General features: G+C 32.4%; 3 protein-coding genes across 3 annotated transcripts; 2 read left to right on the forward strand and 1 right to left on the reverse strand.

The window, feature by feature from the left end:
* Positions 1-16,836: 16,836 nt before the first annotated feature.
* Positions 16,837-19,863, reverse strand: LOC123721807 (venom carboxylesterase-6-like). The gene is made up of 4 exons (XM_045681664.1): positions 19,835-19,863; positions 19,492-19,636; positions 17,550-18,664; positions 16,837-17,023 (listed from the first exon to the last, which is right to left on the reverse strand). The coding sequence occupies exons 1-4, from the start codon at positions 19,861-19,863 to the stop codon at positions 16,837-16,839; spliced, it is 1,476 nt and encodes a 491-aa protein (XP_045537620.1).
* A 719-nt stretch (positions 19,864-20,582) lies between these two features.
* LOC106711147 (juvenile hormone esterase) lies at positions 20,583-22,675 on the forward strand. Its single transcript, XM_014503383.2, has 3 exons — positions 20,583-20,630; positions 20,803-22,142; positions 22,474-22,675. The coding sequence occupies exons 1-3, from the start codon at positions 20,583-20,585 to the stop codon at positions 22,673-22,675; spliced, it is 1,590 nt and encodes a 529-aa protein (XP_014358869.2).
* Positions 22,676-23,545: 870 nt separating this feature from the next.
* LOC106711160 (esterase E4) lies at positions 23,546-26,009 on the forward strand. Its single transcript, XM_014503399.2, has 3 exons — positions 23,546-23,843; positions 24,278-25,629; positions 25,808-26,009. Exons 1-3 carry the CDS (start codon positions 23,658-23,660, stop codon positions 26,007-26,009), a joined length of 1,740 nt encoding a protein of 579 aa, XP_014358885.2. The 5' UTR covers positions 23,546-23,657.
* The last annotated feature ends 279 nt before the right edge of the window (positions 26,010-26,288 follow it).

Genomic DNA, 26,288 nt, shown 5'->3' on the forward strand with positions numbered 1-26,288 from the left:
AACTTAAAGTATTGCTAATTCTCACTCTGTCTTCTTCTATTTTCTAAAAATTCAAAAACTCAGCAATGGCTATTTTGAAACCATTCGATAATCGGTTACTGGCAACAGATAAATATTTAATAAAAATACTAATATTATAAATGCGAATGTTCAAATGCATGGATTTATGGATGTAAGAATTAAACTTTTATTACATACTAGCTTTTACCCGCGACTCCGTCCGCGCGGAATAAACAAAAATAGAAAACGGGGTAAAAATTATCCTATGTCCGTTTCGTTTGCTTGTTCTAAGCTACCTGCCCACCAATTTTGAGTCAAATCGATTCAGCCGTTCTTGAGTTATAAATAGTGTAACTAACACGACTTTCTTTTATATATATAGATTACATTTTTAGAAAATGCAAAGTGAAATCTAATTGAAAAATAAATCAACTTACTTCTTCTGAAGACAGTTTGAGAAGCACACACTGACGTAATGGATGTTTAGGTAGCAGGAAGCGATCTCAAAGGCTTTTATATGAAATGGCGAAACTTAATACGGCCTATCAAATTTTACTTTAGCCAGCAAACCTACCAGTTCTATACATTATCAAACATCTTTATCTTATTTCTTACTAATATTATTTCTTTCTTACTGTAATCTTAATTTTAACCTTACCTTAATACTAACTGTCGCCCGCGACTCCGTCCGCGCGGAATTAAAAAGACATAAAATGTAGCCTATGTATTCTTCCAGACTATAATCAACATCTATGCCAAATTTCATCGAGATCCGTTGAACCGTTCTGGAGATACTTTCAAACATCCATCCATCCATTCAAACAATCGCATTTATAAAATTAGTAAGATTTCATTGTTTGGTTAGATGTATACATAGATGTTTGTTACCTAGTAAATCTGAAGTAGCTAAAACAATCTGCATAAAAAGAACAAATATATATACAACCTACTCCGTTCTGCTAAAGAAAAATAAAAGATTCGTATAGGACAGAGTTGTTTTTGATTTTCACCTAATAACTAAACAACGAAATAAACACTTTTTTTATCTTCATGTAATCAAAATCAAAACTAAAACTGCTTTCAAGACTTATTTCCGGTGTATCCAAAATGCATAGGTAGATATTGCTGAATAACCTATGGATACGATTGACTTATTGACTTGGATTATAAAAGCAAATGTTTCTAGGGAATAGTTATGGGGAACTCGACTAAAAACGTTAACCTGTAGAACAGCTCACAGTTCATATTTGTGAAGCAGAGAACTTGTTCGCATCTCAGCTCAATTTGAACCTGCATAGAGTTATGATTTGCGCTTCGAGCTGCGATTTACGAGTCACCAGGGAGCTCGTGGTTTGTAGGCTCACTTAGTTATAGTACATCACGATGAACCGTGAGCTGCCAATTTAGTTGTTGAGCTGTGTCTCAAAGATTTTTCCTTATACCTACTCATGTTTATTTTAATACCTTTTCATTTGTTGATTTTCTTAACTGATTTTTCAAATTACACGTAAAAGCTCCTTGAAATGTTTCCCGTCTTACAAATATTAAATACGTCAACATTTGCCATTTAAAAGATGGAAAAGATAACATTTCGTTATTTCTTAGAAAATTTTGTATATTAAATGACATATATTCTCATATAAACCATTTGGTTGCTATTTATTTCTTATTTCAATTTACTTAAGAGAGAGGCATTTCTTTACTTCGACTTTTATTTTCTTCTACTTTAACCAATGATGTTACTTTATATTTTTGCAAAGCACAATATGTTACACGACTTGTTGCACAACGTGTTTCACACAATAATAAGTATTCAGAGCTAAAAAATTTCATACTCTTCTCATCCATCAAGGAAGTTTGTACATAGATGTTCTGATTTCAAAACTGTTTCGTTTGCTAGTCAATTACACTCTGGACCTGTATTTGCAGTTCGTCTACACAGCGACTGTAAACTAAAGCACAAATGGCTCTTAAAATCGATGACGTGAGTTAGTTTGCGTCGTCCACACTCGACAGAAACTTTGTGCATCCTTGCCAGAGCGAAACTGAATGGCTTTCTATGTGAAATTCGTAATCTGTATTTGTATTTTATTATAACAATACCCAAGCTTTTTCCAATATAAACAATTTATGAACTGTTTAATTTAACTTGCTCTTTGAGTAATTTTAATTAGTTTTTAGATAATTGTATACACCCAGATGTTGATAATCTGATCTGATCTTTAGCTATAATGACACTAAAACATTAAGTAAGTATATGAAAAAGGAAAGGAAAGGATTCTCACTGTACTAATTGCCAACTACGTACAATTGTAAGCTGTGTTATGTAATATTAAACCTATAAAAATAAAATAAACGTTTGAAATTTATTTCTAAGTTCCAATGCATAAGAAAACACTAATATTGTACGTAATGTGATCATGAGGCATTTTGTTACAGTCATAATGAGGCTTAATTTAAACCTATTAAATAATTAACGAATTACTACTTTATTACCTATACCTACTACATATACTTCTAAGCAAATAGATTTCATGTTTTTTATATTGTCTAGAGTCAAGATTTAAATCTAATCTAAGTTTTAAATTAAAAAGGGTAAAATGTAACATAATTCTCCGTTTCTTTATAATAAAATAAAAAAAGTCTTTCGATTTTCTTAAAGGATCAAAGGGCAATCTCATAACGTTTATCCTCTTATGAATTTCTTATGTAAATTTCATTACTGGCTAGAAATTGAATAGCGAACAGCTATCAAATTATTCTGACTTTGTTGAAGAATCAGTGTTTTTCAACGTTCGACGAATTCTTTTAGAATTTATATTTAAAACATTTTTATTTATTTTTATAGAACTGTCCGTGATAGTATCGTTCTCACTGCGCCAAAAATGTTCGTGGGATTATAATAAAATGTTATTTTCATAGCACGTCACGATATGGGAAGGTATTTCAAAATAACAAGATCATTTTGATATTAAATTATTCGAACCTTCATAAGTGTCAAGGAATAGCAAAGAGGCTTAATACAAACGGCTATTGTGGTTTAAGATCTTTATTTCTCAAAGAATTTACATAATTCACTGTATGAGAAAATAAAATTATAACATACAATTCAAATTACACCAGTAGTATCAGTTTACATATTAAATTTTGTACATATTTAGATATTATATTAAATTTTCTATTTCAAAAATCGCACACTATATTTTTTCTAATTTATTTTGTCTGTGGTTTACTTTTTGAAATATGTGAAAAAATATACAGTCTGTATTAGATCGTAAGGACTAAAAAAGTGTTTTATTTTAGTTAATTCAACAATTAATAAATAATAAACAGAATATTATTACAATGCTCTAGTTTCGCATAATTTCATTACAAAATTATAAGTAAAAATGTACAAAGAGGTCCGTTGGCATCATAACAGTAATACCTACTATATTATATATTCTATACATTCAAAAACTTGGATCATAATCCCGGATTTAATGAAAGCGTTTAAGAAATTTCGGTCGATATTACATCGTCTTGTGTTCTGAAGTTAATCTCCATACTAATCACTGCTATTATAGATGATGGCTTTGTTATTGCTTGTCATAAACATTCTAGCGCCATCTACCCTTCTATATCAACAACGCAAAGTTCTATCAAAGATAATATTACCCATATTAATATAGATAACTAGCTGTCGACCACGACACCGTCCACGCGGAATATAAAAAAAACTTTATAAGTAGCCTTTGTGTTCTTCCAGACTACATCTGTGCGAAATTTCGTCAAGATTCGTTAAGCCATTTCGGAGACACCTTCAAACATCCATCCATCCATCTAAACTTTCGCATTTATAATATCAGTAAGATTAATATAGATAATGTACCGTCTAGCTTAACCAGTAATATAAAAAACCTCGCCATATTGCAAAAAATAATGAACTAATTTCTTTGCGCACATTACAAAGTTATGTTAATAAAGAAGGCGATTTAAGCGCCAGGATTTTTATTTTTTGTAGGCTATAAATTTTTATGATTTTTAAACCATACGAAGAAGGCGACTTACGGCCACTCACAGGCTTTAGATTACTAAACAAATTCTGAGTATAGATGTACTATGAGAAATAAATACTACGCGACTAAGTATGTAACACGAATTATTAAAGGAATGCAACTATTTTTTTCATATAACGAACAAATTAATTTATAACAAACTTATCTGACAAATTCGTGTCGATTTTACTTTGCATACGGACCAAATAGTATGAAGTGGGGACAACTAATGAGATTGATTCACTTGGCAAAGCAACTAATTGACCTAAATACTCACAGAAGCTTCCGCGTTGCTGTTCTACTTGTACTAATTTTTTTAGTCTTTGTATCGACACATTTTTTGTCTTTGTCTTTTCAAAGATAATATAAGGGATGACTACAATGTTTTAATACAGATATCAGTGCAGTGAAGCTCAGGGATATGGCGAATGTTTTATGCAATAAAGTGCTTTTGTTTTCGCTTTTGTATCATGTTTTTTGTTGGTTTACATCCTTTGATTAGATCATTAAATATTTTTTCACTTATTATCGAGTGACGAAAGGTTAGTGTTTATCGCATATATGTTTTTATTAGCCACTGTAGCGTTAACAGCTGAATGATTTAAAGAATGATGAACCGATGTAAGAGAATGATTTAATTCGTGTCAAACTCATTGGCCAATATCGGTATACGAAACATAAAGCTACAGTCAGGTTCATTGTTTTTTGTAGTCACAACAAAGTATTTTCTATTCTCTCAAGTTTTATAATGTCCTGTGAACTTGCAAATTGCCTTTACAAAGGAAAACTTCGTATACTTTAGGTTTCTTCATGCATACTATTCAATATAAATTCACAATTAGAAACTTTTTTTGGAACACAATGTTATAAAGTCTTTGATGAGTTATTGTTTAAAATTTTTGTATTGTTCTTTTATCGAGTTATGTCAATTCGTGCAATCACGTATTGTACATTCAAATTGATTCAAATTTTTACACATAGAGGATGGATTCGTGCGCGCTTTTGTTTGTTGTATGTACCGTAAATATGAATACATTTTTTTAAAAATTAATCACAGACATCAAAAATAAGAAACGAAAATAGTTTATTCCTTAAACATGTTTCAGTTGTATTCCGTCAAATTCAAAGCTTGTCTTATCTGAAAACTAGTGATGCAACGGATGTCTGTTCCGCGCGCTTTTCAACATCCGTTTCTGCTTCTGTTTCCGCTACTTTTATAACGGAAATAAAACGGAACTTTACGACGGCTGAGAGATCCAAATGCGTGGCGCGAGACGCGCAGTCCGTGCGCGGCCTTTCGGCACTTGTCGCATTTGTTTGTTTACGTACTTTTTCGTGAATTTAAGCGCGTAATATTTTATGCTGCTGTTTGAACCAATCAGTTTTTCTTGCTGGAGTAAACTGTCTAGTTGTTGTTCATATGAAATTTGACAACAGGCAAAATGTGAATATTTCATACTTACGAGTTATTAAATGTACTTTTGAATAAGTGATAATCACGTAATATATCATCATCATTATTATCATCAGCTCGCTATACATCCCCACTGAGAGGCTCGGAGCCTACCCCAAATTAGGGGTGACTAGGCCATAGTCAACCACACAGGCCCAGAGCGGGTTGACTTCACACATATCATTGAATTTTTTCTCAGATATGTGCAGCATCACAATGTTTTCCTTCACCGTAATACCGTCGGATAAATGTACATATGTAAATCTAAAATCGAAAAACACATTGGTACACAAAAAATTTACTGGCTACTACAAAGTGAACGGGCCCCTCGCTCGGATCCGAGGCGGGGAGGCGCCGCTACTAATAGCTCTGCCCACTCGGATCCGAGTGGTCAACAGTGAATGTATAGATAAAGAAATATATTTGTAAAATGGTTTTAACATTTAAAAGCCTCCGTTTGTCAAAACGTATTTTAAGTTATTGCGGCACAGTAAAAATACATACATTGAAGGCTAAAGGACACAGATATCTAATGCCTTAATAAATTAAAAAAACGAATACAAACTGTTTTTACCAAAAAAATATATTTGTAAATATGTTTTTTTTTTTCATATTATTTACACTTCTGTTTCCGCATCCGTTTCCGTTTCCGTTGCATCACTATCTAGGCGCTACTGTTTCTGACTCTAGTATGCAGCACCATAGATATTCGCCACAATCTCTGTAAAATAATTGAAAAGCTTCTAATTCATTTATATTAGAGATAGGTATTTTAGTAAAACTTAAGAAGCACGGTATTAAAAGCACCCGAAACTGACATGCATATTTTTCCTTTAGTAAAGCAATCATCGGTCGTCGTGGGATGACCTATGCCCAACTGTGGACGTCACGTGGCCGAAAAGAAGAAGTCAGCCATCTATTTAGTAAATCAGATGAGAGAGCTATCTATTGTTAGGTTGATACACGAATCGTATATTCATGATTGTAAATGTTGTTAACAGGATAGAAGCTGCACAACACAACACAACACAAAACACAAGGCAAAGTTTGTGGAACATAAAAAATAAGAATATAAAATAGCAAGTTTTATTTTTAAAAAATAATACTTAAATATAAAACAACAATTAAATTACCATGTTTTGACATTTATTTGCAACATCATACTTACATCATACATACAGTTTAAAGTTAAAAGATACAATCAAATTAAAATGGATTTTTCTTAGATGCAGTAAAGACAAAGAAACAGTTGAAAATTTTAGATTTTTGTGACGATTTACATGTAATTAAACGAATGTGCATCAACGAGTATTACGCCTCCGTGTTTTGATTAAGGTTTCCATTCGTCTGGGTATTTTTTTATGTGTATTCTATTAATCCTGCATGTAGTAGTAAATGGCACATGTTCTACTAAAATTTCCCTTATATACTGATCATCGTCATATGTAAATGTTGTAAATATGTAAAGAAAAGAGAACCTTCAAGTTATAATAAATGATTTCCTTTCCTTGTAAACGGACAGAATGACAGATTTAAATTTATTAATTTTAGACATTGTATGAATAGTGTTAATTTTATTATTTGATTTCTAGTTAAAGTAAAAACGTTTTATGTTGTTTCTTTTTGTTATAAGATATGTAAATATTGTACTAAGTAAAATCTTTTTGGTATCAGAAACGCAGATACGTTTTTTAATTGAAGATTATCTTTAAATATATAAAAACACCACATATTTATTCGATAACTCTGCAATGGTACAACATATCGTATTGAAATTTTAAACATGTATAGATCAAATTGTAAACTGACACACAGTACTACTATTCATCTTGTTTTTTTTTAATTTCGCGCGGGCGAAGCTGCGGGCAAAGGCTACAGTATTTAAAAAGTAAATATTTATTGATATTCCATTATCTATATATATAAAAGAAAGTTGTGTTAGTTACACCATTTATAACTCAAAAACGCTGAATAGATTTGACTAAAAATTGGTGGGCGGGTAGCTTAGAACCAGGAATAGGACATAGGATAATTTTTACACCGTTTTCTATTTTTTACTCCGCGCGGACGGAGTCGCGGGTAAAAGCTAGTTGAAAATAAAACAGACAATGCGAGGCAACAACAATAGAATAAATAGAATGACTTACGGAATTGGCGGCTCGTCCATCCTGCAACAAGAAGTTTACCAGTTTTAATAACTCGCGGGTAAGTAAAGCCTTTCGTATCTACCTAATGTAGAGGACGTGACCTGCTGTCTGGTTGTGCAGGATGTCTTAGTGATACATCAGAGAAGGTAGATTAATTGAGGAGAGGATCAGCTGCACATAAATTAAGCACTGAATTTGTAATTTAGGTGTCGTGAGAACGATCGCCACCAAGTACTAATATGTTTTTCAATTTGCCAATTTAATTTGTATACATTTATCCGATATTCTTTCGGTGAAAGAAAAGGTCGCGAGGAAACCTGCACATAACTACCCATTAAATAATTAAAATGTAAGTAGTGCGTGTGTGCAATATGCACCTGGCCAGCATAGTTGAAGTTAAGCTAAGTTCTACACAACCCTGATTCAGGAGCGAATCGAACCGGCCCGGTCCCTATCTACCTACCTTCTAAGTACATATATGAGCTGACGGCTAATATTCATGATTAAAAGATATAATAGTTATGAATAGTTTACCGCTTGAGACAGGTAAAAGAAAAAATTAAAGCATTAAAATACGGATATGCTAAATTGAGGCCTCACCTGGCCTCCGTATAACCAATAAAGGTGCCGGTGGCAATTGTCAAGTTAGTAGAGCACATGATGTCTTCTACGCAGTAGCCGACGAGCTTGTCCTCCCTCACGCACTGCTTGTACATGTTGTCTGCGAGCAATTACGAATGATTTTGAATTACTTGCGGGCAGACAGAGCAACTGTATTTTAATTGTAATTGTAACGTTATTATAAAATATAAAATTTTGATTTTAAATGAATATTCTGTTAATTCCATTTCTATTTATTTAAGTCACTGGAATGCAGTCAAGTATTATTTTTTATTATTGTTTTAATCAGAAGAATGTGATTTACACTTATTTACATATATTTAATTTATTTAGATATCACAAGGTTTTGTAGCTGAAATGATTCATTATATGATTATTAAAGGAAAATGTACTTTTTCCATCAGTTCCTTGAGTGCAGGCCGGCCGCGCCAGCGTCAGCGCCGCCAGAGCTGCCAGAGTCGCCAGTGCGCCGAACCTCGCCAATAGCATTTTGCTCTCTCCTCTCCAAACGATATCTGCGAGATGCATTAATATCCACTACTTAATCTTACTAATATTATAAATGCAGATGTTTAGATAAATGTATGGATGACACCAACCTTACATGGGAGTAATAAACTAAAATTTTATATTCATTTTTTAAATAAATATGCAATTATAGATTAAATAAATATAGTTAAATAATTCAAAATTACTTTTTAATAATACACGTACAATAAATAACAATAAACATGAAAAAATAAACATTATAAATAGAACAAATTTTAATCTCTTATCTCCTCGCCTCGCCTCGCCTCGCTCGAGGTGGTCTCGTCGCTAGTGATCATCATATTCACTCGATTCAATGATATTTCCTCTAATTCTTTCTAATAGATGAGGTCGGTCTGATTATTTGAAGCAGACGTGGCAGGCTATTCGCATTATCAAGTAACTATCTTTATTTTATTTAAAAATTTGTGGCTTCGTTGGATCTGGGATGGGAAAATGATTCCGCTACTATTTTATATATCTCACCTTACCGTCAGGTTATAATGTATCAGTGGTGAGTGGTCGATGCTGCGGGCCCCGGACGAGCGTGCGGTGTCGAGCCACCGTCTGCCGTTGCCTGCCGTCGTTGTCCGCTGGCACTAGCTTGCGGCTACAATAGCGAACTGCCCCTAAACCTCCTGTCTCCCACTCTATTTATAGCTTATCGTACAACCGGCGACCTGCGACATCACGATAGCGACACGCGATCGCTTCACTTATTTTTGCGTCTATATTAGGGTGGCCCAAAAAAATAAAATTTTTGTTTTTTTCGATTCCTTTGTGAAAATATGTGAGTTTACTATGTTTTAAGAACCTCCACCAAAGGACAGGTTAAAAAAATTCTTAAAAGGTCGCTCAGAATTTTTGAAAAATTCCAAAATTGCCGAAAATCAGATTTTTTTTGTTGTTTTCATTTCCAATTTCCAAGGTAAATACTTTATATCTTTTTATAAGAGAAATTTATAAAAATTCGGAGCGACCTTTAGAAAATAAAATTTTGACGTCAAATTTTCAGAATCCTTATATTATTTTACACTTAAAAAGATGGCATGACGAGAAAAAAAATTAAAACAAAAAAAAAATCTGATTTTCGGCAATTTTGGAATTTTTCAAAAATTCTGAGCGACCTTTTAAGAATTTTTTTTTAACCTGTCCTTTGGTGGAGGTTCTTAAAACATAGTAAACTCACATATTTTCACACGAGAATCGAAAAAAACAAAAAGTTTATTTTTTTGGGCCACCCTAGTCTATATTTACAATTATTGTTTTTTCCTTCGGCAGCTTTATAACTGCTTTTAAATGATATGTAATCTCAACATAATAATAACGGCTATCTGTCCGCTGCCCGGGACTTGCCGCGGGGAAAACCCTGTTTTAAAGTTATTCCCAAATAACATTTAATATCATAACGTAATCACTTTACGATATTAATGCTGCCATTTGTTTAACTATAAGTTTCCTCTCTAGCTCCAAGGGCGTAAATGTTTCGTGTACTAGGTAGAGCGATATAGTAGGTATACAATTCATATTATGTTGTTTATAAAAACTTAACTGTATATGAGTAAAAGTTTTATTTTAATATTCCGAATAGTAGGTAAAAGTGCAATGTGATATAGAATCTTATAAATTTATAAAAACAACATGCAAACCATGACATACGTCCTGCAAACTGCTAAAATAATTAAATTAAAATATTATATAAACATAATCTCAAAGTTTGTCAATATTAGTGCAGTTGTGTAATAATGAAGTATACTCTGGACCAACATGAGATGTAAAATCCATAATGCATCGTAAGACGCAAGAAAACACAATAAAAGGTAAAGATTTAAATTTTGAGTACTACTTATTTAATTAATTAAGTAATAGTAGTATGTAAGTATTCATATACGTATGTTCAACAGTATATAGAAAAATAATATTAGAAAGCATCCTTAACAAAAGATTAGTTAGCTTCTTAAAAAAATTTAACTAGCTTTTACCCGCGACTCCGTCCGCACGGAATAAAAAAAAAACGGGGTAAAAATTATCAGTCAAATCGATTCAGCCGTTCTTGAGTTATAAAAAGTGTAACTAACACTACTTTCTTTTATATATATAGATATATTAGCTCATAACCAATTTGGATTTCGGACTAACAAATCGACAGAAGATGCTGCACTTGAACTAATCAACACAATAGTTAAAAATATTGACAATAAAAACAAAACTGTGGGTATTTTCTTAGACCTATCTAAAGCTTTTGATTCGGTCTCAATCCCGATTCTCTTGTCCAAGATGGAAAGCATTGGAATCAGGGGTCTAGCTCTGGACATCTTCAAGGACTATTTAACAAACCGATCACAATGTGTCAAATTAGGAAATCTGGTCAGTGATGTAGAGAACCTTACCCCTCAAACCCTACTCGGGATGCTGGAGCACCCCACAAGGTTTATTTTTCTTATTTATTTCGTTGATTAATAATGCACGTGTTTGACTTTCCGCGTATTTTACTTTGAGGTTACACGCCACGGATTGGCCTGTGTCGCGGTGACAGCCGGCTGTTGTAGATTTGTGCACGAGTGTCGTTGGGTGCTGTAGCACCCCAGTGTAGGAACAACGTAAGTTTTTAAAAAAATTCCTCTATTCAACTAAAAAAATTCAACTATTTTTTTAGCTTACTTCTATAGTTGTATTATTTTATTATAAACGTATAGATTCCCCAGATAACAACATTGTAGTTGAGCTTCCAGAAATTATTAATTTTGATAATAAAACAAAGGGAGAAGTGGATGTGTTCGATGCAATGGCTAAAAAATACTCTGTCCAAAGAAGAACCAAACGTTGGCCAATGTGCATTTTCTACGGGTTATTGGATGGAGTTGGTATTAACTCTTGGGTTCTCTACAAATGCTCAAAAGCAAATAATAAGCCTGACATAAAGCTTCGTCGGAGTTTTCTAAAAGAATGAATCTTATAGATGAACATTTGAAAATGCGCCTACAAACACCAACTTTGAAGAGGGATATAAATGAGAGATATCGCTGCGATTCTCAAGCAACTCACGCCTGTCGATTCTTCTGGGTCTGAACGTCACACACAGGGTCGTTGTGGTTTCTGTCCGAGAAACAGGGATCGGAAGAGCAAGACCAGGTGCACCAAGTGCAAAATTCCAATTTGCTTGGAACACCAAGTTGAAGTATGCCAAAAGTGCTCAAATTGATGTGTAATGTAAAATTTTAAGGCTGATTCGTGATCTCATAATGTCAATATATATAAATAAAAGTATAATTTTCTATAACTGTTTTTATTTCTACACTTTACTATTTTATTTTGCGGTGCCTTGTCACCCCTGTGTAGGAATACTGTGTACGCCAGGCAGTGTAGAGTTTAAGGGTTAATTTTGGTGTCCCTCAAGGAAGCGTTTTGGGTCCAACATTATTCCTGATCTATGTAAATAGTCTGTGTCTACTAAATCTGCCGAATTCTAAATTATTTTCTTATGCAGATGATACTGCTATAATCGTTCACGGCAATTCGTGGGAATCTGTACATCAATATGCCGAAAATGCTCTTTCTACCGTTACGCAATGGCTTTCTTCTAATCTACTGACTTTGAACTTGGATAAGACAAAATACATAACTTTCAGTTCTCGCTTGTCATCTCAACCCCGAAGTAATAGTTTCAAAATTTTGGTACATACCTGTCGACCGTCGCTGAATCTAAATTGTCAATGTAATTCTATTCAAAGATGTTCGGATACGAAATATTTAGGCCTTGTAGTTGATAGCACATTAAATTGGCGAAAACACATATCTCATACAGCTTCTCGTATCAGAAAGCTCACGTACTCGTTCAAAAGGTTGAGATCTTCTGTCGAACCAAACTTATTAAAATGCATTTACTTTGCCTTAGCCCAATCTTTGCTAAACTCTTGAGTTTCAGTATGGGGTGGGGCAAGCAGAACTAACTTACTTCTGTAGTTAGTAAGTTAGTCTTAGAAAGTCGTCTCGTTAGTCTTAGAAAGAGCACAGAGGGCTATACTAAAAATTATGCTGGGCAAGCCTTTCACTTATTCAAGTACAACTTTATACAAAACCTGGAATGTACTAAGTGTAAGGAAATTATTTGTGTTACAAACTGTGTTACGTTTGTAGGAGGGGGAGGTGCCGCTACTAATAGCTCTGCCCACTCGGATCCGAGTGCTCAGCAGTGAATGTATTAATAAAGAAATATATTTGTCGTTTATCAACACGAGTGGTTTGGCGAACATTAATTTGTAAATAGTGTAATTTTGTTTCCTGAAAATAAATAAAAAAAAAACGCATTTTAACTTATTGCAGCACAGTAAAAATACATATATTGAAGGCTAAAGGACACCGATATCCAATGCCTTAATAAATTAAAAACGAATACAAACTGTTCTTACCAAAAAAAAATTTTGTAAATATGTTTTTTTTATTATTTACACTTCTGTTTCCGCTTCCGCTTCCGTTTCCGTTTCTGCTAAAATTTATTTTTGACATCTGTTTCCGTTTCTGGTTCCGGTAAGACACTTCCGTTGCATCACTACTGAAAACTGGCATTTAACAAAGTAGAAGAAACATTTGCAAATTTATCAGTGACACAAGTTGTTTTCTTCTCGTCTTTGGACGACAAGATAAAAAACTTTTCTTAAAGCTTTCGTACAAATTGACAGAGACGTCAATAACAGGAAAAACATTATGCGAAAACCAATTTGAATATACACAATAATATAGTCTATGGATTGTTTTTCGGTCATCAACATGTTGATAAATAAATAGTAAAAATAAAATAGTATTTTGTACTCTTGAATTTGTATAGAGTCCAACATAGCGTTTCGATAACAAATTTTATTTTAAGGTTTGAATCAAGGATCAAGTTTCTTCATTTTTCATTTCTGCTCCGTTGATAATATATTCTGACAGTAAAAGTACGTTACGTAATTTATGACGGGCATAACATACGAGACTTTGGAGTATGTTTTCCTCGTTACTTAGAAGCATTTTACGTAACTATGTAAAGAATTCAAGACCCTTTACCAAATAAAAAATTTGGATACGCCTCTGTAAAAATTGTTACCTAATCGTGTTAATCCAATGCCGTGACACGTATTGCTGTCTCTGTTTGTTCCGAGAGAATGATAGAGATAACAAAGTGTTTTTATAAAATTGCTTCGGTGGTTGAAACCCGCAGTAATAATTCTATTAAATGTGTTGTGATATAAACACAAATAATATAATCTCTATTGAGATTTATTGAATCGTTCGCGTGTAGCATTTGGTTGCGTCGCGTCGCGAGCTTCAAACAAACAAAACGTCAGACAAACGTGAGGCGGCACAAATATTTGACATACACACACAACAAACTGACAGCACCACGGAGTGATGACGTCAACAGTCAGCCAATCATAGCGAGCTTACAAATTATACATAAGTACTCTCTTGTTATGACCAGGAATATTGAGTAAAATAATTTTTTTCTTACCATAGCGCTTAAACAAAAATGTGTAATATTTTGTACTCTAAAAGTGTATATTTAAGATTATTAAAAAAAGTTAAAGATATATTACTAGCTCTTGGCTTCATCCACGTAAAGTAATTTAGTTTATTTATTTTTATTTGAAGCTATGCTATCAACAAATCACTTGATAGATTTAGTTATGGCGCCTTAAAAATGGGCTAAACTTTTGAGTACAGAAAGAATATGAACTAGTATAGTATTAAATTATTTGCACTTCAAATCAACCAGAAGAAATATGAGTCATCGTTGCCTTTTTAATTAATCCTAGCAACAAATTGTATACGAAAATAAGGCAACAAGAGTATTTCATCTGAAAAGACAGACTACGCAAATAAGGTAGGTACTTACACTGAAAAGAACCACCGAACCATAACAAGCTTACGTTTACAAAACCCTTGTCTGCAAGCATTAAAAACAAAACTTAACTAGCATCGTAATATACAATGCAAAGCCTCCGCAAAACAAAAAAAGGGACACCCGGATGGAACGAAGTTCCTTTCGATTAATTAGTGAAGGAATTGTAATTTTTTTTTTTTTAAGTCGCGACACCACACTGTTCAATGCGAAATAGAAATGAAAATATCTGGCTTGCTTTCTATAAGAGAGAGAGACAGACAGAGAAACATGCGACGCCCCACAGCTTACAATACCTTACTATAACAAAAAGTGTCGTGACAACTTTTCGTAAGATTTTTTTCCGTCTAGCCTTTCACAACGCGCGATAAGGAACTTCGTTCCAAAAAAATAATATGTTAGTCAAACATAATAAACAATAAGTTCTAAGAATGGAATGAAACGGTATTTTTATTTCGCAAAGGTTTCGTATGTCCAATTATGTTTTCCAAGTTGACTTGTGTATAATTCAATACGATTTTTTTGCTAACAATGTACTAAGTACATTACATTATTAGTATATGTTGGATTAAAAAATAACATTACTTATTTCCAACCATTTGACCATACGTAGAGTACAAAAGACAAAATTTAGAGTATACATTTTATAATGATAATTAATTTAAGTTTTTGGATTCATCGTATTTATGGTCACGAAATGGATAAAAATATAGTGCAAATTATTGGGAAAAATTCATTTAAAAACGCAATAAAAGTCATGAAAGTTAAATAATAAAAATGTGTAAATTTTCATACATAAAAAAATCAAGTCTGATAATGTAAGTGCCCGAAAAAATCCTTTTCAAATGCACGAAATATACATATCAAAAAAGAGTTCACACGCATATTATGTTGTACATTTTGAAAAAAAAAAGTGAAGAGCGTGTTCGACGTTCGAGAGCGTCGGTGGCTCAGGGGTTAAGCACTTGACTTGCAATCTGCAGGTCCTGGGTTCGAATCCCGCCATGTACCAATGTGTTTTTCGATTTTCGATTTACATATGTACATTTATCCGACGTTCTTACGGTGAAGGAAAACATCGTGATGCAACCTGCACATATCTGAGAAGAAATTCAATGATATGTGTGAAGTCAACCAACCCGCACTTGGCCAACGTGGTTGACTATGGCCTAGTCACCCCTAAAATTGGGGTAGGCTCCGAGTCCCTCGGTGGGGACGTATAGTGAGCTGATGATGATGATGATGATGTGTTCGACGTTCGCTATGAGAAAATCTATTTGTTTAAACAACAAAAGAAATAAAGTGAGCTTAAGGGCGTTATCTTGGTATCCCAGCATTGTGTTTAGGAAGAAAAATTTAATCCAATCCCGTTTGTTGTGCGTTTCCCAGAGATTCCGTTCTGGCGAAAAAATGAAAAACACACATTACATAACGTTTTATTCATAGTATAATTCGAGTTACAATCTCACAAAGCTTACTGACTTACTTACTTACTTACTTAATGCTTTGTCTATTAACTTTCTTACAAATTCTCTCAACAATAAAAAGGGCATCACTCATGAAAAAATCAACATAAGATTTTCTTTCACTTTGCCTCTGTACATTTGTATGTTAAAAATACGCATAAATAATATACCATAGTATCCCAAAATCCCTGCACACAAAATTAGTTAACAATGCCACGACCGGTACTTGGATCAAATAATCGTCTTTCTTTCAAAAGTGCCGATGGAAACAACTACATCAGTACGAATATTTTGAAATACTTAATTCGAATTTTTATTAAAATTTATATAAAGCATTTCCTTTTTATATTTTACTGAGTAATTTAAATGACTATTTCATATAGAACTTGAATTAATAATTTATCTGAAACATAACACATATTTATATCCAAACTAATGTCTGTAAAACATCGGAGTAGGCTGACTATGGATTTCCATTCGGCATGATCCTGGCACCCCTGTTTCGCCTCTTCAACATTCATACTAAGTAAACATGCCCTTCGGTTGCGGGTGCTCTTACCGTTGGTTACCGAGACCATAATCTCTGTATAAAACATATCGTATACGGGATTTTTGGTCTCGGTAACATACGATTAAATGTCCTTATTTGGTAAATATGTTCATACATGTAGTTATGTATTATTCGGGATGAACACTACATTTGTTTTCATGCATTGTCTTCAAATAAATCTTGCTTTAGTTTGTCCCAAAAGTCAATTCTTTTTTGTTCAGACAAGTTTACCATTTTGAAAGTTTTATCCATACTCAGAACCTTTATTGTTTGGTTAACGCGTAAAGGCTCCCAAAGTAATCCTTCAAGTGTACTATTGAAGAAGATGTTTGGTGTAGGTTTTCTGAAATATTTAAAAAAATTACACTCATCATCATCATAAACAACACAGCCCACTATAATTCTCAGTCGAGAAGTTTAAAGTCTACCCTAAGTTAGAGGTAACTAGGCCATAGTCAACCACGCTGGCCTGGTGTGGGTTCACACACATCTTTGATCTTCACAGATACTTATTTGCAGTTTGCATTACGATGTCTTCCTTCACCGTAAGAACGTCGTATAAATGTACATATATTTAAATCGAAAAAAAAAAACATATTGGTACATGATGAAAATAAATATAAAACAAATTACAAAATTTCACAAAACACAAAGGCATTCAAATTAAAATACATGTATTAAATAACATTAAAAAATCTTCTTACCCAAATTTAATAAAATTAGTTAAAAGTCTTGTAATTTTTTTTATAAATTGTTTATCAACTACAGCTTCCGGGCTATCGTATTCATCGACAAATGATTTGCATTTGAATAGGTAACATATTTCGTCTCCGCGTGTAGCACCTGACCAGTTTAATTTTGGTAGGCACTTCCATTTAACATTAAAGCAACCATTGTAAGAAAATCTATATAAGTATACATCTTTAGATTGTATGCTCTGTAGTCGTGCTTGTCGGACCAAAGGATAAACAACTTGGTCAGTATGGTACTTAACATAACGTCTTAAACTATGCTTTGTTATTGTACCATTTATGAAGTAAAAATCCTTTATTCTCTTTAGAATATTTTTGTATCTCTTTGAATCATACTCATCCGAATCTCCAAAGAATGGTAAGAGGTATTGAAAATTGAAATTTAAATATTTTAAAAGTATTCTTCTGTTAATAAAATGTTTTAATTTTAATAATGCATCATAGTTACAATATCCAAACATAACATCTACGTCATAATTGGCAAATTTTCTATGATATACCTCTAAGGGATGTTCATAAATAAACGAGCTCTTTTTATCATTTTCAACAGTACACCCAAACGCTCTTGTTAGTCGTTGTCTGTCTCGTATTTCGGTACTATCGAAAAGATCATGAGATATTGCCATCAATGTTTCGACAGGCGCTTTGCTGAGATACCCATATAGTTTTTCTTTGTTAATTATGTTTGTATTCCCATACAATCGTTGGTACAATTTATTGATAACTTTGAGATTATGATTCCCATAATCTACCGGTGACAGAGCACTACCGCCATGAATAATTACTCTTTTAAATAGATCTTCAGCAGCACTGGACACCAACAGAGATGATACAACATAAGCTCCATCACCTGATCCTATTACTGTAACTTTATTTATATCTCCATGGAATAAATATATGTTCGACCTTATCCATTTTAAACACATCAATACATCTTTAGCTCCCATGTTTCCTTTGGCAAATTCATCATCTGTATTCAAAAAACCCAATATTGAAATCCGAAAATTTACTACTACGACTAAAATGTTTTCTTCGATTAAAAAATCAGGTCCATGCTCATAAGAACCTTCATACACCCACACGGCAATTGGAAAACTTTTGATCTTTTCATTGGAAATTGGCATATACACGGACAAAGTTAAATCTTCATTTAGAACAACACTTGAGGCAATGTTTTCTTTACTGAAATCGTAAATGCCCCCTTTATGCATTATATGCGGTCCTTTTGGAGGCTATAAAAGAATACTTTAATTTTAATCAAAAAATGTCGCTCAAATGCCTTTAGTATAAGTGAAAATACAAATTTTAGACTCCAAACAAATCTATTTAATTTTAAAAAAACATTATGTCAATACTAAGGAAGAAAACATAGTACGTAAAAGGTAAAACAACAAGCAAAGCTTAGGAGTTTTTTTAATCCAATTTATACTAACTACTTTATACTCATTTGTCTAAAATGTTCGCTTTTAATTTCATAGTTCACGAACAAACTAAGCCTAATCCCTAGAGCGGACATTAATTAAATTGTTAATTGGAAACGTACGAACAACCTTATTACAATTTTTGGTTATTCTAAGCTGCAATATAAAGAGTATTAGGTATAGGAGTAATGATAATACTTGCTTAATATTTATTCATTACTACTTTTGTTTCAACTAGCTGTCACCAGCGACCTCAATATTACATACACGAGATTCCAATTTGATTACAAAAATAAAAAAATTGCGTAAAAATTGAAAGATATAATGATTCCTTTGGGAATAATTGTAACTCTAAAATTACAAATGTAAAAAAACATTGCGTACTTTTCAAAGCACATTTTTGACATAGAAGTCATTGATCCCGTTCAAGTAAATATTGAAGCTATACTCGTATTCACATACAGATAATTGGTAAGAAGGTTCTGAACACCATTACATTTATAAAATATTCAAAGTCAAAAGTCCCAAAAGAGGTTTTTTGCCTTTATCAACGCAAAATAAAAAAAATAAAAAAATTTAGACTAAGTTGTTAGTCATAAAATTACCTATAAAAATCCCTACAACCTTAAATATGTTACCTTAAATCTTAAGTCAGATAATGGCGATACTGCATAAGGAATGTTGAGAAAAGCTGCATATGGAAGATTTTCGTAAACTGTGAAGAATTTTCTTCCAAAAATTGTTGTTTGATTAGTAACCAACTCGTACAGTGCTCCTTTGACACTAGTAGAAACAGTTATGAAATAAATTAAGACATTGTAATTAAAACGTATAACATAAAACATTGTAGAAACCACTACTACTTCATTATAAATGAAAAATTATATGACTCTAGGTACCTCAGTTCTACTTGTTTAATGTCTTTGAACGCGTTATTAAAACTATTTTAAAATCCATAACATATTTTGAAAATATACTGACCGTGTAACCAATTGAAACGATAAGGACATTTTAAAAGTTATTCATATGAAATCACAAAAGTGCTTTATACTCTAAACTAATTTATACATATTAAAATTGGAGTGTGTATACGTAAAACAAAAAAAAACATATTTCGTACACTACAGGTATTTGGGTAGCTGATAGTGAAAAACCAATTTTTAAAATTTTTGCGGTCCCCCAAGTCGCCTTTGTTCCTGGTAATCTCCGGAACTTGAATGATTTTGGCGGGACTTTGACGGGAATCCAACTATTACAGGATTCTTGTTTTCTGCGCTGACGAAGTCATTGGTGAGCGCTAGTATTAAATGAATATATGTAGACAACGATGTTTCAAAACAATATTAGAAATTCATGAGAAGATAAGAAAATTTCACAAACAAGCCTATTTAAATTTAAATACAATTCTATAAAACTGTTAAAATCTTTTTCAAACTTGAATTACAAAATAACGAATGGACGACTTGAATGCATTAAACGTATCAGTTCATAAAGATTAAACAGAAATTGTTTATCTTGTATTATCGTCAATGTAGTCCACAATAATACCTCATTTAATAAAAACGTGTCATGGTTCAAGATGAAGTTTAAATTTCTTACTAATACATTTATATCTTTAATATTAATTATATTTGTATGTGCTGATGATGAGACTGTGCTGACTACTCATGGTTTAGTGTCAGGCAAAATATTAAAGACTTTACTTAAACAAAAGCAGTACCATGGATTTATGGGTATAGGATATGCCACTCCACCACTAAAAGACCTAAGATTTATGGTAAATATAGTTTTTTTTTAAATATTCAAATTATTTTAAATAAGACATGCTAAATACCTCATCAATTTATTCTTTCATTTTAATAATTAGAATTTTTAATTTAGCGGACCTCAAATTAGCCATTTTTCTACTAAAATTCCAAATTTAATCCTTAAATTTGATTTCTTTTTAGCCACCGAAAGACATTGAGCCTTGGAAAGACGTTTTAAAAGCCACAAAAGAAAAACCTCCGTGTTTACAATATAATTATAACGTGAAAAAAGTTGATTCTATTGGGCAAAGCGGTGTCGAAGATTGTCTTTACCTTGATATTTTTACACCAGCAGTAGATGAAAATAATCGCGGGGTTGTTGTATTTCTGTATAATGAATATTTTCGATACTCATATAATAAAACAAAAGATTACGCTCCAGATTTCTTCATCGAAGAAGACGTGGTTGTAGTTACAATAAGTCATCGACTATCCGTTTTTGGGTTCCTATCATTCCAAGATGATGTTTTGCATGGTAATTCTGGATTGAAAGATATAGTAATGGCACTGGAGTGGATAAAAAATAATATAGAACGTTTTGGAGGAGACCCAAATAAAATAACTTTAATGGGTTTCAAAGGTGGGGCTGCTGCAATAGACTTACTTATTCATACGAAAGCCAAAAATCTAATAAATGGAGCTATTTTACACAGTGGGACTTCCTTGACTCCAGATATTTTGCAAGATGATGTTAGGGAAAGAGCGTTCAAATTGGGTGAATTATTGGATATCGGCACTACGAGTAGTAAAAAACTGTTAAAATATTTAAATGACATTGCTCCAGAGAAATTACTTTCAAAGGACTTTAGATCTCTACCTGATGATTACTACAAAGAAAATCAAAAACCCATTTTAGCTTTTGGTCCAGTAATCGAAGTCGATTCAGATGGTCTTGTTCTGCACCACCCAGAAAGTTTGCATGATCCCGTCAATATTCCCATAATGATTGGATCAAATTCCCGTGACGGTTTAGACTCCGCAATTGATTACCTCATTGATCCAAAACAAATGATATTTATCGAAAAAGATTTCCATTTCTTACTACCTATACGGATAGAAATAAAGTTTGATCCTCTTAAAGACGAATACTATAAGGCTATAGATGAAATTAAGAATTTCTATTTCAAAAAGGGTAAAGTGACATTAAAAAGTGTTAGTGATTATGTCACTTACATAGGAGATGTACTTACAACTTATCCCGTTGACGTAATGACGAGAAAGTACGCAAATAAAACAAAAAATTCCCTGTATTATTATCACTTTGATTATTACAGTGAATTAAATGCTAACAAAAACAGAATTTTAGCGTTATCAGAAGTAAGCGATGGTACCTGGGGAGCTTCATCCGGCGACGAGTTATGTTATCTGTTTAAATGTCCAATACTAAAAAATAACTATCTAAAATTAAATAAATCGATGTCTGAAGAAATAATATTCCAAAAGAAATTAGTAAAACTATGGGCAAATTTCATTAAACATGGGTAAGTTATGGAACAAAAATGATGCTTATGACCATGTATATTGATTTTAATACTGAATATTTTCATTAATTCCAAAGATCACCTTTGGATATAAGCAAAACATAAGAACCTATACGCAGAAGCGAAAGACTCGCAGCAGACCAATCACAAATTAAAAATCTGTAATCTATGGTATAAATAATGATCACCAGATTTAAAGAAAATACCAATCAGAGTAGGCTTCCTAGTAAACAAACATCTATTGTCATTTCTCTCTTCTCTAATTTTAGTAATTAGTCCGAAATTTCGAATACTTCAATCGACCAAAGTATTAAATTTTTCCTATTTTCAGATCTCCTGCGCCAGCACATAATAATCCTTTGGAGAATTTTGAATGGCCGACGTATAATTTAGAAACAAAAGAATATCTTCACATCGGAAAAAATATAGAAATACGACGTAATCTCTTTGAAGATAGATTCGAGTTCTGGGACAAATTCCTAACCAGATGGCCTAAAATATTGAGGAACTCAAGAGAAAAGGATGAATTATAATAAATAAAACATAAAGTAATATATTTATTCTTTACTTGTTCTTGACCACCTTTTGCGCATACTTTAAAACAATTTAAAAAACTTTCCTGTAGGGCGACATTTCTAAAAGTAAGTATGTATTCTAAGACAGAACAAATGTAAAATTAATTTACTAAAACTTGACAGAAATCTATATCTATATATATATAAAAGAAAGTCGTGTTAGTTACACTATTTATAACTCAAGAACGGCTGAATCGATTTGACTGTAAATTGGTGGGCAGGTAGCTTAGAGCCAGGAATCGGACATAGGATAATTTTTACCCTGTTTTCTATTTTTTATTCCGCGCGGACGGGAGTCGCGGGTAAAAACTAGTCTTCTATATATATAAAAGAAAGTTGTGTTAGTTACACCATTTATAACTCAAGAACGGCTGAATCGATTTGACTGAAAATTGGTGAGCAGGTAGCTTAGAACCAGGAATAGGACATAGGATAATTTTTACCCCGTTTTCTTTTCCTTTTTTTTTTTATTCCGCGCGGACGGAGTCGCGGGTAAAAGCTAGTTCTTTAAAAAAGAAAGAGTAAGAGACGGTTTAAGGGAGAAAGTCAATGAAATAAATAATACTTTCAGTTTTGACTTCTCTCTTGAAAATGTGCCAATTGTGAAGTGTCTTTAACATTATGATTTCGATTCCTTCCTTTTATTCGATTAATTTTTACTAATATGTATTAACATTCTGCTATTATAAATATAAAAGTATTAGCCACTGCTTAACATATATTGATTATATGAATTGACACACTTCCTTAGAAATAGTTATCACAATTACACTTCTAGTAAGAGTTATAAATTATCACAACGATAAAGATAATAACAGAAATGAAGCCAGCAACGATTAAACAGTTTATCTCTGGGACACGTCAGTAGTAAGGATTACAAGAATGTTTAAAATTAACAGCTCAATTAAATTATATCAAAACAACCAGTTTGATAGAGATTATGATGAATTTAATAATTTTTGTGTTTCTATATTGTTTTACTATAACATGTGCTAATGTAGTAGTAGAAACTAAGTTAGGTAAAGTGGCCGGTAAAAGAGTAGACTCAGTTATTCCCAATGAGAAATATTATTCTTTCTTAGGCATACCATATGCTGAACCACCTATTGGTGAACTGAGATTCAAGGTAAGATAACTTACTATGTATAACTTAAACTAAATTTTGTATTAATGGCTTATTAAAAATAGTAATATTTAATAAAAGTGCACTCATGAAATATTTCTATATGAATTGCTTAAAATGTTAATTTGATTTTTTTAAACTTTATTTCGAGTTAAGGTACATTCGTATATATTTATTATTGGCATTAAATCAGAGCATACAAACACTTTAATTTTTTTATTTTAATTTCGGCTTTTACTCTATTTAAAAAAACTAATGGATATATTAAATAGAAAAAGATTTACGACAGACTTAACAGTCGCTAGGCTCTTTGAAATAATTTGTTTCAAAAATGTGAAGATCGCTATTCTTTTGAAACAATGAACATGAAACAATCTTTATGAGTAAAGAATAATAACTAAACAAACATTACATAAATGACATTTTAATTTTTTCAGTCTCCAAAACCCCACCAAGGTTGGACTGGTGTTCTTGAAGCAAAAAAGGAGAGAAAAGCATGTCCACAGTTTTACTTACCTGTCAGATCAACGAAAAAAATTGGTTTCTTCGGTGACGAAGATTGTTTACATCTCAGTGTTCATACACCTAACCTTCCTGAGCCAAATCAAAATCTACCCACAATTGTGTTTTTATACAATGAACAGTTTCGTATATCCTTCAATGGTACAAAAGATTATAACCCTGATTTTTTTATGAAAGAAAATGTTATTCTAGTAACACTTCATCACAGAATAGGAGCACTGGGTTTCCTTTCTTTTGGGGACGAAGTACTTCCAGGGAATAACGGTCTTCGAGATGTCTTATTAGCTCTCAAATGGATACAAGAAAATATAAAAAGTTTTGGCGGCGATCCGTCGAAAGTAACCCTAATGGGCAGTCAAGGTGGCGGTGTTATCGCTGATTTACTTTTACAATCTCCTAAAGCCGAAGGTTTATTCAGTGGTGTTATATTACAGAGTGGATCTTCATGGAACCCGTTATACTTAGATACGAATCCCAGTAAAAGGGCAAAAGGTCTCGGCGAAGCATTAGAAGAAACCGTAACGACAAGTTCTTATTTCTTAAAACGCTTAGCTGACTTCTCAGCACAAGCTATTGCAGAATCTGAACATTTATCTGTACATGCAGATGAAGCACGATCTGTACAAAGAGGTTTGATTGCTTTTGGGCCGAGTGTTGAACCAGATCACCCGGAAGCCTTAATAACTGCTTTACCCGAAGATGCGAATATTAAAATAAATGTTCCTGTACTGATAGGTTATAATTCACGAGAGAGTATAGAAATAGGAGAGCGAATCTTGCATAAGCCGCAGTACCTGACATTTGCTGACAGAGATTTCCTTTTTATGTTTCCTATAAGGGTTAAATTCCACTTTCAAATCAATGATAATGTTTATTATGATGCTATTGAAAAAATAAAAGAATTTTACTTCGACGAAGCATATATAAAAGTTAGTAAACCAGGAGAGTTTTTGTCTTATTTAAATGATGTATCTGCTTTTTATAATACCGATTATGCTGTTAGAAAGTACACGAATATTTCGAGTTTCCCAGTATATTATTATGTTTTTGACTACAGCGGAGAATTGAATATGAGAAAGAAGGCATCACTTCAGAATGCTGTCAATCTAGACGGGACATGGGGAGCTTCAACAGGGGATGAACTATGTTATTTATTTATGTGCAATCCTAGAAATGTCTACAAAAAATTACTTGAAGACAAAGATTCAGATGAAATTAAAGTTTTAACAAACATGGTTAAAATGTGGACAAACTTTGCTAAAACTGGGTAATTAATTTTACACTAACTTAAATACAGAATTACTTAAGTAATATCAGCAACACAAATAAAACTATGAAATTATAAGATTTTGGAAAACATTAAGTATGTAAAATGTCCATTCAAACGACTATTTGATTTTTAAAATTGTTTAAAATTAAAATTGTAACAAGCTTTTATTTTTCAGGAATCCAACGCCATCAGGAGAGAACTTTACATGGAAACCAGCGACAACAGAAAATAGAGAATGTCTTGTTATTAGCGATGAACTTAAAATGAAGAGTAAAATTAACGAAGATATTGTGAAATTCTGGGATGAATTTATAGCAAGCTACAATGAAATAGCTGTAGATAATATTATAAAAGATGAATTGAAAGACGAATTGTAATACTATAAAATATTATAACTTTTGTATATAATTATTATTTTATTTACATAATATAAAATATAAATACACAAGTAATAGACAAGAGATTGACTATGTTGCTACAAATAGTGCTATTATAAATGATATAGACAAAATCTTGAATGTAAAGGTTAAACAATAATTTATGTTTCTTTAAATGGTAAATTAATACCACATTAGGAAATGCTCTTAGTGGAAAGACGTATGAAAATGTTAAATTTAACAATCTTACTAATATTATAAATACGAAAGTTTAGATGG

Source organism: Papilio machaon, chromosome 16, assembly GCF_912999745.1.
Source record: "Papilio machaon chromosome 16, ilPapMach1.1, whole genome shotgun sequence".
Taxonomy (NCBI): domain Eukaryota; kingdom Metazoa; phylum Arthropoda; class Insecta; order Lepidoptera; family Papilionidae; genus Papilio; species Papilio machaon.

What these genes read in the sequence shown, in the direction of transcription:
- LOC106711147 (XM_014503383.2), top strand. Translation starts at nt 20,583, where the DNA reads ATGGGTATAGGATATGCCACTCCACCACTAAAAGACCTAAGATTTATG. An exon ending in TAAAAGACCTAAGATTTATG is followed by an intron (nt 20,631 to 20,802) that starts GTAAATATAGTT and finishes ATTTCTTTTTAG; the next exon opens with CCACCGAAAGACATTGAGCC. An exon ending in GCAAATTTCATTAAACATGG is followed by an intron (nt 22,143 to 22,473) that starts GTAAGTTATGGA and finishes TCCTATTTTCAG; the next exon opens with ATCTCCTGCGCCAGCACATA.
- LOC123721807 (XM_045681664.1), bottom strand. Translation starts at nt 19,863, where the DNA reads ATGTCCTTATCGTTTCAATTGGTTACACG. An exon ending in TCGTTTCAATTGGTTACACG is followed by an intron (nt 19,637 to 19,834) that starts GTCAGTATATTT and finishes TGTTTCTACTAG; the next exon opens with TGTCAAAGGAGCACTGTACG. An exon ending in TGCTTTAATGTTAAATGGAA is followed by an intron (nt 17,024 to 17,549) that starts GTGCCTACCAAA and finishes TAAATATTTCAG; the next exon opens with AAAACCTACACCAAACATCT.
- LOC106711160 (XM_014503399.2), top strand. Translation starts at nt 23,658, where the DNA reads ATGATGAATTTAATAATTTTTGTGTTTCTATATTGTTTTACTATAACA. An exon ending in TTGGTGAACTGAGATTCAAG is followed by an intron (nt 23,844 to 24,277) that starts GTAAGATAACTT and finishes TAATTTTTTCAG; the next exon opens with TCTCCAAAACCCCACCAAGG. An exon ending in ACAAACTTTGCTAAAACTGG is followed by an intron (nt 25,630 to 25,807) that starts GTAATTAATTTT and finishes TTTATTTTTCAG; the next exon opens with GAATCCAACGCCATCAGGAG.